The sequence below is a fragment of the Calliopsis andreniformis genome, chromosome 3 (assembly GCF_051401765.1).
Source record: "Calliopsis andreniformis isolate RMS-2024a chromosome 3, iyCalAndr_principal, whole genome shotgun sequence".
In the NCBI taxonomy this organism is placed as follows: Eukaryota; Metazoa; Arthropoda; class Insecta; order Hymenoptera; family Andrenidae; genus Calliopsis; species Calliopsis andreniformis.
In genome coordinates, this window is record NC_135064.1 from 28317244 (window position 1) to 28334245 (window position 17002).

Consider the following 17002-nt stretch of genomic DNA (forward strand, 5'->3'; position numbering starts at 1 on the left):
TCCGTATCTAATGGGTATACTTTTAATGACTTTTCAGCAAGTCAAATAAAATGCCAATAAATCGACATATGCGCGCATTCGCTTTGTTTCGGAGCTGTACGTTTGTCGTGGTCAAGGAAGAGCCGCTGCTGAGGCGTGACGACGATTATTCTGACAAGCAAATGATCAATTACCGTGGAACGACAACGACGACCAATCAGCGTCGAATTATGACGACACCGCGACGAGTGATCTCGGTTTTCCAACAACCAGTCGCCACTCTTAACGTCACTGATTCCTTCGAGAGGCTCTACTCGAGGCACCTCTTTGCCTGTTGCGTGCAAGTGACTTCGATCGTCGGATCGCCTCGGGGGGACCCGCATGGCGTACCTACAACAGGGCTATTTTGTAAGCTGCTCGTCGATAAGCCGGTTAAATTATGCCGTTACCTCGACAAATCTTTTCGCTATGCGATGTAACTGGGTCGCTTCCTGTGTTGCGTCGGACACCTACCCTGTCTCGGCCGCCTTGATAACTTCGGACGAAAATTACGGGCTGCGTTTAACAAGGAAATTCTTGACCCGGTTTTAGCTTTCTCGGAAATGGACGCGTGTTTACAAGCTTCAGACACTTCCTTCGATCAATTGCTGGATGACCTCGGCCAACCTGGAGTAGCTAATTACTGCTTGCCGAATAGAAACTCTCTGGTGATAAGTAAAAAACGAAAAGAGAAAAGCATCAACTTTATCTACATTGTCTAATTCCCTTCCGAAGTTCCAACGAATATTCCAACATCGCAGCAACGAACGTGCAACAGCAGAGATCCTTCATCTATTGCAAGCTCTGAAGCTAGCTTGCGTCGCACTGTTACGAAGGAAGTACGCAAACTGCGTGTAGAATATTCGGGTAGCAAGTGCCGGGGGTTCCGCTCGGTTTCCATCGACCCGTATCAATCTCTTCCGCGTATCCGTGCGGGGATCGACGGGGCTGCTCGGATTATCGCGGCTCTTCGTCATTAGAGAGCCGCCGAGGTCACACCTGGCGCCCCCAGCTACGGGCCTGGCTTAACCTAATGGCGCGGCAGATGCGGATCATCGCGTTCCTTCTTCCCGAATCTTCATAAATATCCGATCGATATATAAATGTGTCTACAGCTCGCCTCAGGGCTCGGGCTAGCTCTCGTTTTTTCGAGATCCTATTCCCGAGATCGGACTCCCGCGCTCGACCGCCCTCCAGGTTTCGATCGATTCCTTCGATCGACGAAACAACCGGGGCCACAATTTCGTTCGATGTATAGATTAGAACCAGGCAGATCGTTCCTAGCGTCTCTTTATTCTCGGAAGAATGTTAAGGACAGTGGACTCCCTTGGGTTGCCCATTGATTTTAGAGCAGGAATAGGTGAGGAGGAATTTTTGGAGTCAAAATTTGGCAATATCGACAGAGGTATTTTTATTGGAAGCTTAGAAAGTGTTGAATTAGAAATTCAATGGTTCAGAGACCAGAAGCCACGAATCTTAACTCTGCCCATTAGGACCGAAGCTCGAGCGCATTTTTCCAGCGATCGATTCCAAAGGCAACGTGCCGACACGTTAACTGAAGGGTGATCGATGGGTAGATTACTGATCGTTTCACGGATACTGGGAACGAGCGTTCATCGCGCGAGAAGAACGGCAAGAGGCAGGAGAGAGGAGCGAGCAGAAAGAGGAAAAAATCCTTTCTCATAGTGGCCACGGCGTACGCGAGGTTCTGGCTCGCGCGCACCGCCAGGAATTTCACCTACAACCTTTCCACGCGGAGGCTGCGCGTCAAGGTTTGGAGAGGACCTTGTTATTAATCACGACGCTGCCATCTCCCAGAGCAACGCTCGCTCGTTAGCCAAGGGGTTGGCGGGGTTAGGACACAAGGGTGGAGAAGGGGGATGGTCGGGGACCCCGGGGGTGGCCATCTCTTAATTACTTCCGCGCCAATTAACACTGCCTCGAATAAAGAAGGGGCTACTCGACCGCCAATGGGAGTTCGCTGCTGAAAAAGCCGGTTGCCTCGGAAGCACTCGCTTTCGATTTAATATAGTGGCCTGCTGGCGCACGTGTGTGCACGACTGTGTGCAGAGGAGTGGTCGGTCACTTTCGCGGAATCGATGATTGTCGGTGACTTGCCTCCTCCACGTCGCGGATTCGCGCGTCTAATGGCCGATTAAAATGGCCTGCTGTTCGTTTCATGCCGGTTAAGAGGGCCGATCGACAGTTTCGAGAGCTTCTATTGCGCTCAAGTGAGGTGTGGTAATCGGTGATTGATTTTTTAGGGGATACTATCATTTGCATTGGCTATAACACACGAATATGGGAATTACTTGAAGGAGAAGACGATAACTTATGATATAAAGTAATCTTTAATTGGTTTCGAAAGACTTTGCGAACTCGCGAGGAAATAATTGTCAACTTGGGGATCGATAGCTCGGAAGCTATAAAGCTGATGGCGCAGAAGCGAGCATCGACGAGTTTAGTGAAACGGAATTTTCTGTGGGATCCGAATCGCGAGTCACCCCTTCGCGGCGCAGGAAGAAAACCCGGTTGATTGACTTCCCATGGGACTCCGCTCTTCGAAGAACACAGCTGATCCCTCCTGGCTATCCGGACCCATCCCCCAATCTCTCGCACTCTCCCTCGATCTTTTCGGAGTCCGCCGAACTTCATTCGGACGTGTCTGGTATACTTGGTTGCTGGTCACGACGACTGCTCGAGTAAATCACGAGACGAAAAGCTTATATCTAGTGGCAATCGCGCAACGCTTCGTCCTCGTAGACGTCTCAGATTAACAGCCCAGCGACCCTCTCATATTTTTTCCAGTATCTTCTCGCGCATGATGCATGGCCGGCGCTATATGGGTCGCTATCGCGAGACACGCGGCAGAGGTCACATTTCGTAGACCTGAGTAGGTATAAACTTATGGGCTAGATAAACATATTCTTCCCTAAAAGGCGTGATTGTAAGATAGTCTTGGGACATAAACATGGGAACTTGGATACAGTGCTGACGAAGTGCTGTGCATTTTTTCCGAAACACGCGCCTTCTACCCCCAAGTAGCTTTTTTCTAGGGACTTACCTAGAAGCTTAGAATCCACAGATTTAGCATCGAAAGGAACTCCGAAAGGGTGGCAACCCATTCGGCTCGCCCAATCAGGAGGATTCGGTGGTCGCGTAAAGAGGGTGTGTTTACGGTACAATAAAGGTTAGCCGTGTCGCGTATCACAATCAGCGAGGATGAAACAACGCGTGCAGGCGTAGGTATAGGAGGGGAGCGGGAGCGTTGGGTTCAGGATATGGCGATATCACAGGATATGGCGGTGGTGCGTGGGTTCAAAGGGGACGGAGCCGCAGGAGACCGACCGGTGCGGAGCAAGTAGAGGGTGAATCGAGTGTTGAGAGGGTGGGGTGTCGACGAGGCAGCCTGGCGGTTGAAGGAGGGGAGTGTGGTGAGACAGAGGGTGGCAGGGGTGGTTGACGGGGGTGAGGATGGCGATTGGCATTTAATTAGCGGCCGGATGACCGCCGCCGCCTCTGGATCAATACGCCGCCCCCGGGGGCCAGTGTGCAGGAGGCAGCGATCCCCTTTCGACCCTCTCCATCCTCTTCCTCCTCTTCCTCCTCTTCTGGCCTCTTCTCTGCCGCGCCGCGCCTCACCGTCCTCTGCTCCGTTCCACTCTCTCTCGTCCTCCTACTTTCTGCCACCCCCATCCCAGGAACCGAGTAGACCGAACAGAACCGAACTCGTTTGCTCGCTCCGCGAAACCCTTTTCCATCCCCGGGGTGGACCCTTGGAGAAGGAGGGGGCGAACGAGTGCCTCTGCTGCTCCTTAACCTAGCCTCCTGACCGAACACCACACGCGGGGAATATCCGGAAGCACTTGGATAAAATAAAGCGAATCGACGGTAAGTGCCGCGAATCCTCTTGTACCCGTGGCCTTCGTCTCGCTGGACATGCCTCCCCTCTTCTCCTCCTTCTCTTCCTCCCGGCTCACCCTGACGCTGATCATGAACCTTTTTCCTCGTTTTTCGATACCGATGGACTCCAGATACCTTCGACTTGGCGGGGAACTCGATATCATAGTTGGTGGTCGGTAACGAGAGCGATCGTTACGAACACTGTAATTGCGTTTTGAAACTGTTCGATGGCGGAGCTGGGGAAGGCGAGAGCTTCTGGAGAAAAGAGCGCTGGAGATAGGGATCTCTGACGGTGAGACACGTTCAAGTTGCTTCGCGGTACGTTAACGTTTGCGTCGATCGCTAAAATCGACGCAGTGGTCGTCTCTTTAGCGAGTCGAAGCTCTCGTCGTCGTGAGTCAGCCAGCCAGTTTTTAAACTTCGCTCCTCGCCAAGTGTAAATCGATGGCTGCGGCTGGCTTTTCGCTCTCGTTTGCGCGAGGAGTTAATCAGGGTAAACAGACTTCATTGTTCCGTAACGGCGCAGATAAAAAGAGCGCGGGTTCGCGTTGGACACGGTGCTCGTGCCAAATCAGTGTTTATGCTTAAAATTATGACCGGTCGAGTAACAGCCTTTGGAAATATCGTCGCCGACCGACGAGGGTTCTCAATTCCCGCGCGTGCTCATTGTGCCTGTCGATTTTTTTCTGTCGCGTCTCGCGCCCGCGGATTCACGCTTCACCCTGTGGAAGAAGAGATAGGCGCTTATAAAAAAGAGAAACAAAGGACTCGAAACGAGGATAAATTGATATACCTGTCGGTTATTGCCGTAATAATTTACATTGACAGCACTATCTATATGTAAATGCACGATCGTCCACTCGCGCTGGCAATCGATATTCGATCGATCAAGAATTATTTATATTATACGGCGTCACGACGCGACGTAAGCGGGAAAATTTAAATACGTTTCAGCGGATTACCGTCATTCTAACACGCGTTAATGGACGGCGTCGTTCAGCGATACCACAGGATCTTTTATTTATGTTACGATTATTCAACTCAAACCTCATGCACGACGCGATCGCGCGATTTATGCGCCGACTGACCTGGATGCGTTTCTGCGTTTCGAAGTTTCTCGCGCGGCCTATCCTATCGATCAATCGCTACGTGACGGTATTCGCCGTTCTAACGCGATCAATACAGGCAATCAGGCAAACCTTCAGAGTCTTATTTCAATTTCTCTTGTCATAGGTGTACAATAATTTCTCAAACGGCGGTGTGGTCATCGCCAAGCAAATTCCATTCCAGTGACACAGATTCACGAAAAAAGAATCTTCAGTACCTCGAAGGTGGGCCACAGCCTAGATCACTAACTCGATACTCGTCTAATAAGAAAGTAAATTGAGTTGTATTTTGGCAGTAGAGTGTAGAGAGTGAAAGAAGAGGGTGACGGAGCACCCCTGGCCGAAATGATCCCCTTACCAGCAGCCAGCTCGTTGTTTCAGCGGGAGTGTATAAAATACGGGACTTGTTAACAATGTTCGCACCTACGGGCCCGTGTGCGAGGCCCGATGCATACGTGTACCTGGTCACCCATAAACGCGGTGCACCGCGGCGAGGGGCCTTTCGGCGACGCCGACCTTCGCCCCGAGATCCACCCGAGATATTTTATTCTCGGAGGATTTTTACGAGCCGATATATCACGCATCGACCGGGCCCCGTCGGGGTTGCCGTTACACTCGTTCGCAGCGGCCCGAAAAGGGCCAGGGTGCGACTCTCCTCGCCCTTCTGACCCCTACGACGGGGCGCGGATTCGTGGACCAATCTTCCCTCGCTGTGAGCGCGCCGCGTTTGCGATAAATTAATATCGTGTAAGCTGTGGTTCGAGCAGAATGCGCTGGAGGTACCTCTGCCATTCTGCTTCTTGTTTCTTCATTTCGAGGGACCAAGAGAACTGAACACCGAGGCATCTGAATGGACATCGACTTGTGATACATAATACCTTGCGTTCTAAGCTGTAAGAAGAAACAAGAGAAGAAACAATTTGGTCAAAATTCAAATCTCAAAGTTCTATTTAAGTGTATTGAAATTTTCAATTCCAAAGGTAATTCTCTTGAATAGCTATCGAGAGTAATTCCAGCGAGATTCTCTGAAATCGCATATAAGCTTTAAGCTTGAGCTGGAGCAAGTCGATTGGTCGTAGATCTGAAAGTACTCTGAAGAATCGCGGAACAGGCTATATGTAGTCGTAGAAACGAGTTATGCGACTCGACCTCCACCCATTGAAGTATACACGAGCAGGACTATTACGCATAGACGGTACACGTGTTTATTATTCGTTTAGCGCGGCACACGTGCGCGCCGCGTCCAGTCTCGCGTGTGCGTGCAATGCGCGCGAAAGACAAGACCGCGGGACGTTCATAATTCATGGGAGGGGACGGTGCTCGGGTCCCCTTAGCGAACACGAGCCGCGGGACTTATTGGCCGCGTCGCATCCTTAATATCTTACCTTAATATCTTTTTGAAATTCCGATTTATTTGAGAAAAGCCAACTCCCTCTGGAGCGAGCGACTCTCCTGAGAACCGCACTGTCTCAGCTTACTCACGCTCGCGATCGATCCTCTGGAGGACCGAGAATGACGTGGATCGCGATCTGATCTTCCTTCAGAGGTTTCACGCGCTATCAAAGAATCATCCTCGACAGCTGCACAAAATGTAGATATACGATCCCATTTTTTCTTTCGTTTGGCAACTATGTAGCATCCGTCTAGATTCAAAAGGATCACAGACCGTAGTGAACCCTCGAGACGTTCAAAGCGATCCTCGAAACGGCGTCGCTGACCAACCGGTTCACTTATCGATTTTCTGCCTCCAACTCGTTTTTTCCTTTTAGGACACTCCTTGGCGTGGCCGCACGAGAAACGAGCATCGCTGCGTGCGGTGTATCGACGACCTTTCGCGTGGTTCTTCGAGTCCTTGCTCCACCCGCGGAAATTCCGCGGATGCAAGCCGTCGCGCGGTGGAATTCCATAATTGGCACGGGTTATTATTTATTTGCCGCGGCTGACACGCGCGCGGGCGTGTTCCTTTCGATCGGGGACCTTTCTCCTCGCGAGAATTCCGCGCGATCGTTGGTCCGGGATCGATGTCCGTCTACTTGCTCGATCGTTTGGCCGCCGACCGACCGCTTAGCGTCATTAACATTTTTTTTACTTCCCGGGGAATACATTCTTCGCATTGCTGTCCTGTTAACACGTCGTTCAATTCACCGCGGCGTTGGTTTATGGTTTATGGAGCGCAAAGAATGAAAGTTTACTCAGTATTGAGTAAACGTTTCTCAGAGTTGGTTCATGTACAGTAAGTAATATTTCAGCTTATTTGCCTTTTGAACTTCCTGAGGGGTTCAAATCATATATCTCATTTGCTTTATGTCTCTTTTATGTAACTATTAAGTGGGCTGCAACGTGTTCACGTCAAAGGTGATATAACTCAATTGCTTTTGGCAAGGGTTTTTCAAACTATGACAATCCTGGCTTATTCTTAAGTTCACAACGCCCCCAGGTACATATTATCCCTTGAACGACTGGAGTTGATACGAACAGTTGTCCTTTGCGAGATTCATCGTCATTTAATCATCCACAATGGGCGTAACCAATCGACGTGGAGAAAGGTTCGTAGTCACGATTTGTTCGCGAGACAGGGGGCACGTTTACCAGGAAAGAGCGTCCCGTGTCAAAGTGCCATCAGCTATCGGGGTCTGACTTGAGTGCTACTTGCTGGAATCGACGAAACGTGAACTGTCATCGGGCACACATTCTCCTAGTAGTGAGAATTACGGTGATGAAACGGGCAAAGTTTGAAGTAGCGAATCGTGAGTGCATTAAATCAGGTGTGAAATTTCAAATTTTCAAATATTTGAATTTCTAGCTGTCAGTTTTGCAAAAAATGTATTCCAATTTTCAAATGCTCAAGTTTTCACATTTTTAAATATTCAACGTTCAAATATTAAAGCAGACAAGGCTATTATAGTGGAACTGTCACGTGTCGCATGTGACGGCGGCATTTCCCGAACGGACTCCCTTAGGAGAAATAGCTTCCATCAGCCATTACGCTATTATGGTTCATTTTCGTTGAACAGCCGACGATCGCAAGGTGTGGCCGTGTCAGGATGAAAAGTCAAGTCTCGAGCCGAGACAATAGCGATCGATCCCCTGGGGACGGGCGACTCAATCGGAAATTGCCGATGAATAGGGACGATAGATGGAAACTCGGTCTATTAAAACGTCTAGTCATTTTTTTGGCCGCTTTCGCCCCGACCGTTGGCCAAGATGGGCCGCGAGATCTCGATCCTTGCCGTAGGCGGCTGCCTATCCCCCATCTCGCAGCAAAGATTTCCTTCGATATCGCGTTACGATTATTACTGTTATTATTATGGCATTCCTTTGCCAAATAACGATGGTCCCTTGGTGTCTTTATTCCACTTTTCGTTGTATTTTCATTAGAAATCTTGGGATCTGTTTCTGGTAGCATATTGCTAGTCCTGCTCTCCTTGAGCGGAACAAGAAGATCGAAAAGGAATTAAAATCACCTTGTCGAAGACAAGTTACTCGGTATTCTATATACGTACCCAATCTCACTCCACGAATGAACGCAGGCGAGTTATTAAATCTCGGAGGGCGTGACAGGGATGGAGTCACGAAATAACGTGGCATTGTTCTTCTTATCGCATTAAAAAAGAAATCCCAAGCGCGTGGCTAGGTTGGAAGCTGAACTGCACGCTGGCGCGATCGTCGTTTCACGGGAGAACCCGTAGGATTAAGTTCTCTACCCCCGTTTGTTCGACACGACCCTCAGTTATTTTTCCCATTGCCCACCAGCTGTAATAATGAGATTTAAAAAGCACCCTCTGCCCGGCTTTCGGCTACCTGTTCGAACGTGCACAACTGCGTAAGCACGCGGGGACGACGAGTACCGGAAACAAAAAGGTAGAAAAGGAAGGATCGAGTAATTTTCAGCTGAACGATGGGCCATTTCCCACGGGCTTGAAATCCCCTGATCTGCGGCTTTTAACAATTTTCCTAAATAATTGAGACTTACGGAGGCCAACGGCGAGTAAACGTTTCCTGGATGCTTGTCCTGGCTTCACAGTGCTAATCCAATTCCCCTTTTCCTCTTCGTTTCACCCTCGTTACCTTTCCCCTTTTTTCTTTATCTACTTGTGAATAATTTACCTGTTATCTCTTCGCTCTATACATGTAGGTATATCACATATGATTTAAGAAAAGTTATAAAAAATTCTCCGCCAAAAGCCATGCATCGGAGCACAAGATTTTAGGGCAAAGGAACGCCTGCATCCCTTTGCGATTTTCGTGGTCGACTTGTTCTCGAAGAATCCCTCTGCGTGCTCTGTCTTGAAGAACGTCGGGACGTTTCACGCTACATGGATCAAGCGCGACGGCAATCGGGGCGATATTATTTCATCGGTCGGAAATGGGGTAGGGTGGCGGTCAGAGCGAAAGTTAGCATAGGCCGTGACTTAGTGCTCCTGAGGGTGCCGTCTGTCACCCCCGGGTCTGGCGAACCTTTCTTATTTTGCGATATTTTGTCGTCGCCGCCGCGATATTTATCGTCCACGCAGGACCCTGCCCTCTCTTTTTCTCCCTTGTTATAGCCTGGTCTGCGATACGAAATAATCTTTGCGCTCCGCTCTCGAAGGGGACTAATCGACCTGCTCTGAATTTTTCAATTCCTTTGGAACACTTTTATGACGAATTGCTTGGCGTTGTGGTACAATTAATTTACGGTGTCGCGATAAATTCAGCATGAAAAATAAAACTATGAAGTCTTCTGTCAATTAAGATGAATTCCTAGAAGTAGAATTAGAGTTGTTTTGGGGGTATTAATATTTTTAATTATTATACAATTGAAGATAGAATATACAACACAATCTCAGTCGAAGATTTATAATATTTGTGTTCCTGAAGATTCACAGAGGTTTTTACCGATTTCAGAGATCCCGAAGAATTATATATTCTTCGGTTTTTGGCAAGCTTTCCTCTCCCACAAAATACGCGGGTCTTTCATGGCTGTTCGGCCGGTTAATTCCGCTACATTTGAACACGACCCGAGGAAAACGGGCAGATATATCACGCAAATTGCCATTGTGGCCGCGACAATATGCTAAACGTAGCCAGACTGTTAGCATTTCATTATTCCGCCACACATAAAACGCATCGGGATAAAGAACGACCTCACTCTACTCTTCTCTTTTCTATTCTGTTGCGTTTTCCCTGACATGAACACGTGGCCGTGCAGTTTTCTGGTCGAGGGGAGGTGCCAATTGCTTATTTCCATAGCCAACGTGTCGAAAAGACTGACATAGAAGAAAGTTGAAGGAAAGACTGGTGTCATAAATATGAAGTGGAGATAACAGATAGAATAATTTTTTGATTGCTAAGCACACAGATAATGAACTGCAATTAAAATGTGTATCTTCACACGTCTGAAAAGAATTGTAATGCCCAACAGTGAAAGGGTTAACGAAGGGGACAATTAGAAGCTTACACGATGAGTATTTGAATTAATAAGTTGTATTAAACTTCCAGAGAAATGATCACAGAGTCGAAAATCAGTTTCCACCTTATTCCGAAGCTTTTCAGCATTGTGTGCGGCAGCTGGGGAAGATCACCACGCATATTTCATGGAATCGGATCGCTACGCGTCCTGAGCGCGAGGAAGAGGCCAATGGGTAGAAACGAGCGAAGTTCGGACTGTTCGGACACGACGAAACGGGGACGAGGGAGATTTGATCAGCGAAACGCGTAGACCAGCTTAAACCCTCCAACTCATTAATGGGGCTGTAGACTCGGCCGGTCGCTCGCTCTACACGCTTTGCTCGCCAGCTTTATACTTGAGGTTTAATTCGCACTGGTCAAATTAATTTGCGAACGATGAACGAGTTGCCGGTCGTGCTCTCACACGTTGTTAACGTTGCATTTCGAGCAGAGGGGGCAGGGCGGTGGCGGGGGCGGGGGGGTGAGAGATTAGCCCCGTTCATTAAACACGAACGCAGTACATCCACCAGCGGATTTGCCCGCGGCATATCGCATCGACGTCATCGTCCTCGAGCGCAGCCGAATTTTCCTACTTTCCTGTCCCAGTTCCATCCCTCTCGCCCCCACATCCTCTGTAATCAACCCCGCAATCGGCTAGAATTCGACCAACGCGTTTCTGGACATCAGGCTGATCAACTTCGACGGGAAGTCTCTTGAAAACAACTGTTTCCTGCGATTCTGCTAGCAAATGCGATTCGATAGAAAATGGTGTTGAGAATTAGCTTGCAAAAAACATTTATTTTTCTATGGATCGAGCTTCATTACGTTCCGAGAAAGTAGTCTGTGTTCCATAATACGGAAAAGGAAGTTACGTTTTTTGATGCCATTAATGTAATGCAATTAGAGGCTCTTATTATCATGCTATTTTATCTTTATACCCCAATAATGACTGTAAGACTATAACTTGTTCCATTGTTTTATTATTAACCCAACTTTGTTACTAATTAATTGAAAGAGATTTAACGAACCTCAGAAAAACTTATCTGATGATTTTTAAAAGAAATCGATACTGTGTATTTTTATTGCGTATACCTTAGTCTCGAGTAATGAGAGAATTTGTAGTTTTCATAATTCCTAACTTTTTTAATCTCAAGAAGGAACTAAAAATATTGTGTCTCTGAGTTGTGTAATTTGAAACTGAAATTCAATATTTAATAGAAATTGTTAAACCATCGAATATCGAACGGTAAAGCAATTATAATCGAATGACAAGTTTCTCCAACAGTTACTGTTTTGCAATGTAATTCCATTCTCGCGTTAACAGATTGTAACGGATATTCGTATTTTAGTCAAGTAACATGTTTAACAACACGCGTGTATGTTGCACGATGGTTTTGCGATCGCAATTACAATGATAATCGTCTTCGCTACTCTGATCCACGCTACTATTGATTGGGAATACATGTTCGCGCAATTTCTGTATGTAATCCATATCCGCGTAATTAATTACCGCTCCCTGATATGCTGTAATGTCCATCATTGGTTCGAGATACATGTACTTATGCTTTGTTCAGTTTTGCTCTTCGGTTTCATTGTTAAAGTACCTACCGTATCTGTAGGTATATCGAAATCCTATATGTTCATTTGTCCAACATGAATTTTAAAAAATTCAGCTTATCAGTAAAACAAATTTGTATTGATTTGAGAAAGTTTTTAGATTATTCTTCGATTTGCTTCAAAATTAAATTCAGATGTTGCACTATTGCAGAGTTCATCTACCTTCTTCGTTTGGAAACCAGAACATGTTGAATGGTAAAGTCGAGGGTGATAATCGGGGAGGGGTCTCTTTTGAAAGTGACAGCTACAATCGATGTTCCCTATTTTGGCGGAGTTCAGCTAGCAGGGTGTTCTAGTACTACTTTCGGCCACGAGACCTTTTCAGTGGCTCGATGCAATGAAATTTCCGCACTTAATGTCTCTTTCATTCCTTGTACATTCATTATCATAAGCGAATATTTATCATTCCTTCGACAAAAAAGAATATTCAAAATTTGCATACCTACAGAAATGATTTCTATTCGACTGTTTGTTGGTAAATTTAATTCCTTAAAGAACAATGTTCGCGAACGCAGGCCACTGTGCTCGCTGCATGGACAAGTGGTATGTACCTGTGTTCGCGAGCAGCACGCGAGCACAGCGACGCAAACGCGTTTCATTAGCTGAACGGAACGAGCCGATTAATCACCCAGACTGTGTGCGTGCGTGTAGTTTTCGAAAAGAAAGGAACGGCAAATTGATGAACTCGTCGGCAGGCTGGCAGACAGCGTCGTTGGCCGGTGTCTAATCGGAAGATATACAACCGCGAAAAATATACAGAAGCTGCTCGTGGCGTCCTTAAGCGGGGAGTAAGTATTAAACGGGAGGAACGGCGATGATAAAACGCCGCAACGGCGGCACCGAGCTGGCAATAAATGTTTCGTGGCTCGTAAAAATGTTATTGCTTTTCGTCCGCCACGATAGCGGAAGACAGTCCGCGAAAGTGAAGGGTATGCAAAGAAACGAGGGGACAAACGGGGTGTTGTCTCCTCGCGCTGAAAATGCGGCCATGTGGTGCAAGTCGTTTGCCTCTCGATCCGTACAGGGAACAGGGGGAACCGACCAAGAGTCGGTTTATACCATGACAGTATTAAAATTGATAGTAACATTATCGTATTATTATCTTCTTATTATACATTTTCGATATCTAGAATTCCTATCTCCTTTGCTTAAAATTGTTTCTACAAAGCTTCCAGAAGCACAACGTTACAAGTCCACGGTGTTCAGTCCTGAAGATAGGGTCAATTAACTCAGAGTCAGAATATAAAACGCGAAACGGGAAGGTTGTTTTATGCGGGCATATCCCCTCTCCGCCTTAGCAAGCAACCGCTAATATCGCCATATAATCTGTCGCTGTTTCGAATAAATAACCCGCTGTGCGGCTAATAAAATTCGCCGGCTGCGAAATTTTGTCGGCGAGGCCGTTGTGAACGTCGACGTTTACTCGCGACAGAAGATTTCCCGCGAATGAGCTTCCACGGTGGCACGGGATGCTGTCTGTATAAAGACACATGGCCAACTAAGGTAGCTCGCGCGTTGCTTCATTTGTCTTTATATCGGCGGTACGCACCGCAAAAACGCTATAACGGCGTGCCACCCCCGCTTCTGTTCTGCCATCACGACACATTCACGCGAAAATATCTTCCCCTCTTGCGAGGCACGATGCTCCGTGCATGGGTCTTCTTTTTCAGTGGAGCAATAAGGGATTTCCTATTCAACCCCTTAGACAAGAAGTGACTGTTGTTATTTTGCTGAATGATAATATATAACACTTGTGAGTCTGCTAGAATTTACTTTTCTCTCCCCCTTCTAGATATCTTGCCTGTCAATTGTGGGACAAAAAACCTATGGTAATAAAAATGACATTTATCGATAAAGAATTTTTATTTGAAGTGCAGATTCGTGTCAGTGGACGGGGAACTTTTTAGCGCGCGAATGCTGAAGGAGGAAGAAATTAAGATTTTTTTCGCTACCGGCAGGTGAAGGGATACCCAGCGCAAAATAAACTTCTCTGCCGCGTACGTAAAGTAATACTCGATCCAGAAGGCTTGCTCGGCTCGTTCCCGCCCCGGGGGCAAGATTGGACGGTGGTTCCCAAGGGGTTAATTTCGTGCCGAAGCTCGGAAAATATTCACGGTTCCTTAAAATCCTACCGGTCCTCGTCTCTTACGAGCTTCCTCTGGGGTGGCATTATGCCAAACGGTCACTCAAAATACCACACCCCCTTTTTTCCAACTTGCCTGCGGCAACGATCCTTTAATCCGCGCCAAACTGTCCAGGTTATTTCCCCCCTCCCCAAGTGAAAAGCCGACGAATACAAATTTTCCCCCCACTTTGCACCTTTTTCTACCAGCTTAATAAGAGGTCACCTTCCAAAGGCGGCGATTCATGTAGTATGTGTTTAATCTTTGCTGGGTTCACTGTAACCTATATAGGTATCGTTTGGTGAGGATTTGAGCCCCATTCGATTTCCAAGCATTAAGTTGCTTAAGCTTGGTGTTCGAAAAAGAAAGCGAAAGTTATTTAATGGAAAATTGATTCCAAATATAAATACAGTGTTTTTAGTCATTATTTCTATTTTTGGTTTCAGTCCATCAGGTGTACGATCAATGGGTGCACTTGTGACTCCTTCACCCCAGGGAAGCGGCATATTCGGTATTGCGAGAAGTGTCACCATGGATGGGTGCCTCACGGTGAGTGCTTTAAATTAAAGTACAAATACTACATATAGCATAATAGCGAGTGAATAAGATTTGAAAAAATTGAAGACGACTCACACGGATTTAAGAATCCACGGAAGAGACTGTCGAAGATTTTCCGAGCCAGTGGTAGCGAGGGGTCGCGTGCACACGGTTAAACGCAAATTTTCCAACTGTCAGCATACTTCATCCGACTGGCCCTCAGGGACGAAATTCAATTTTCCGACGATGACCAGTGCCGTCCCTTCGCTCCACCCTTCTCGGTGGTCGCGCACGCGATCCGTTCTTGGCCACGCGCGCATGTATGCATACGTATCGGCGATATAGAAATGTAGGAGGGCGCACTTTATGCCCTCGTAAGTTTTCGAATGTATGGATGAGGCAATTGGCCACTCGAGCCACAACGTTTCCAAATGTACTGGGTGGTGCATCTGACTTTTTTGAAATTCTGCCTTGAGAAGAATTTCTCGGCATATTTTCTTCTATTTTACCCGTAGTAAACGTAGTCATGAGATGCACTGGTAGCTTATTTTGTTTGTTATTTAAGTGCTGTGAGCAAGAAATGGTAGTAATATCATATATGTATACGTTAGGTTCTTATTTTTCAGGGTAAATCAACATCATCATGTTCTGTGATATTATGCAGGTACATATTAAATTATGACGAATGGTTATGAATTAACTTAGCAGTAGCACGAGGCGTTAACTCAGAATTGACCTGGACACCTTGTATATCACGAACAAAAAGCACCCTCGAGTCGGAGTGGAGGGAAATCGTGGATGTACGGCAGTGTGTATCGCGCTTAAAATTCTGACTGCTTGACCCACGCTAGATTGGACGCACCGCGCTGCTGAATACATATCAATTTTGGTCCCACTGGGACGCAGTTGCATTTTCCTTCAAGACAGCTTCCTTTTCTTCTTGTTCGAAGCTATTCTAGTGGTTAAGAAACGAAGGTACGTCTTAGAAAATCCGATTTTCCGTCGATTCCTATAATTATCGTGACATTTTCCAGAAATAGTATTCTAAATTAATGTTTGCAAATTTAACATAAAGGCATGAGAGACTGAAAGACAGACATTACGTTGCGAAATCAGACACAAATTCCCCTTCGTTCCAATTGCTTCGTAGCTCGAAACGACCCATAGTTTGGGATGATGACTATGTCGACAGAGATCGGGCCAGTAGTACCATTCATCAAAATCGCTGGTACAAAAGACGATCCCGGTAATTGCTCGGGAATCGGTCTCGAAAACGTCGACGGAATCATTTCTCTTTCGACATGGCCGTTCGGGCGACTGGAACTAGAAATCCCTTTGCTCGTCGTTGCTCCTTTTGTTCTTGACCCAGACAGGTTCTGTTTGCTCGGACAAAAAACCTTTGCTGTCGATTCTCGAGCGATCAGTCGGGGAGACCCATGAGTGACGCAGGGTGCGAAAAAAAGACTCGCCGTGAGCTGTACCAGTTTCCAAAACGAGTAAGCAATGGCACCGAATAAAATGGACGACAGTCCCTATTAGGTGACAAATTAAAGAGGTCGGTTGGCTTTCTTGGAAAGACACGATAGTCGATGAGTCCTCGGGGAGCGCTCGTTTCGCTGTCGCAAAAGTGACAGGACAGTGAGGCGCGAGCAGTTCCTGAGCTCGTAAGAAATCACGGCCAGGGCATACTGACAAAGGCCTTTTTAAATTGTAATGAGCTGCCAAAGAGTGAATTATGTGCCGTCCAAGTGCCATCGAGTCCTCGACGAACCCCATCCTATAAAAGTCCGTATACATATCTGGCATCCCCGTGCTATGCCGCTCGGCTCACCCCACGTCATGAATATATTTACATTGATCGTTCGTCTCGGCATTTTTCATTTGCCCCGTCGTTGTGTCAGCCGCTGACTCTCTCTCTCTATCCCCTGATACTTTATTTATGTCGATGGGACGTATCTGTCTCCTCGAAAGGGTCGTTTCAATGCAGTTTTCATCAGAAATCCACGTATCACAACCCTGTTCACCGCTAATGATCCTTTCCTCCATCAACACTGTCACATCGCTCCTGAAAGCGCTTATTTCCTGTTTCAACATCGATTCCAAGTTATCTCACCTTCCACTGTTTAGCAAATTGAAGCAAAGGCTACGACCTCCTCGGATTCATCCTCCCAATATGAAAAGTAGCGGTCATTAACGATGAAACGTAATCGATGAGTAGAGGTTCGTGGATAGTTCGGTTCAAAGGGTCACAGATGAGCCCTAATGCCT

The 17002-nt window shown here is 46.9% G+C and overlaps 1 protein-coding gene across 1 annotated transcript in view; it reads left to right on the forward strand.

Moving 5' to 3' along the window:
- The window catches only part of LOC143177372 (uncharacterized), a 70958-nt gene extending 56048 nt beyond the window's left edge, over positions 1-14910 (forward strand). The window contains exons 3-4 of the mRNA XM_076375246.1: positions 14644-14746; positions 14822-14910. Of these exons, the coding sequence (XP_076231361.1) occupies positions 14644-14746; positions 14822-14910 (192 nt within the window). The remainder of the gene's footprint in view (positions 1-14643; positions 14747-14821) is intronic.
- The last annotated feature ends 2092 nt before the right edge of the window (positions 14911-17002 follow it).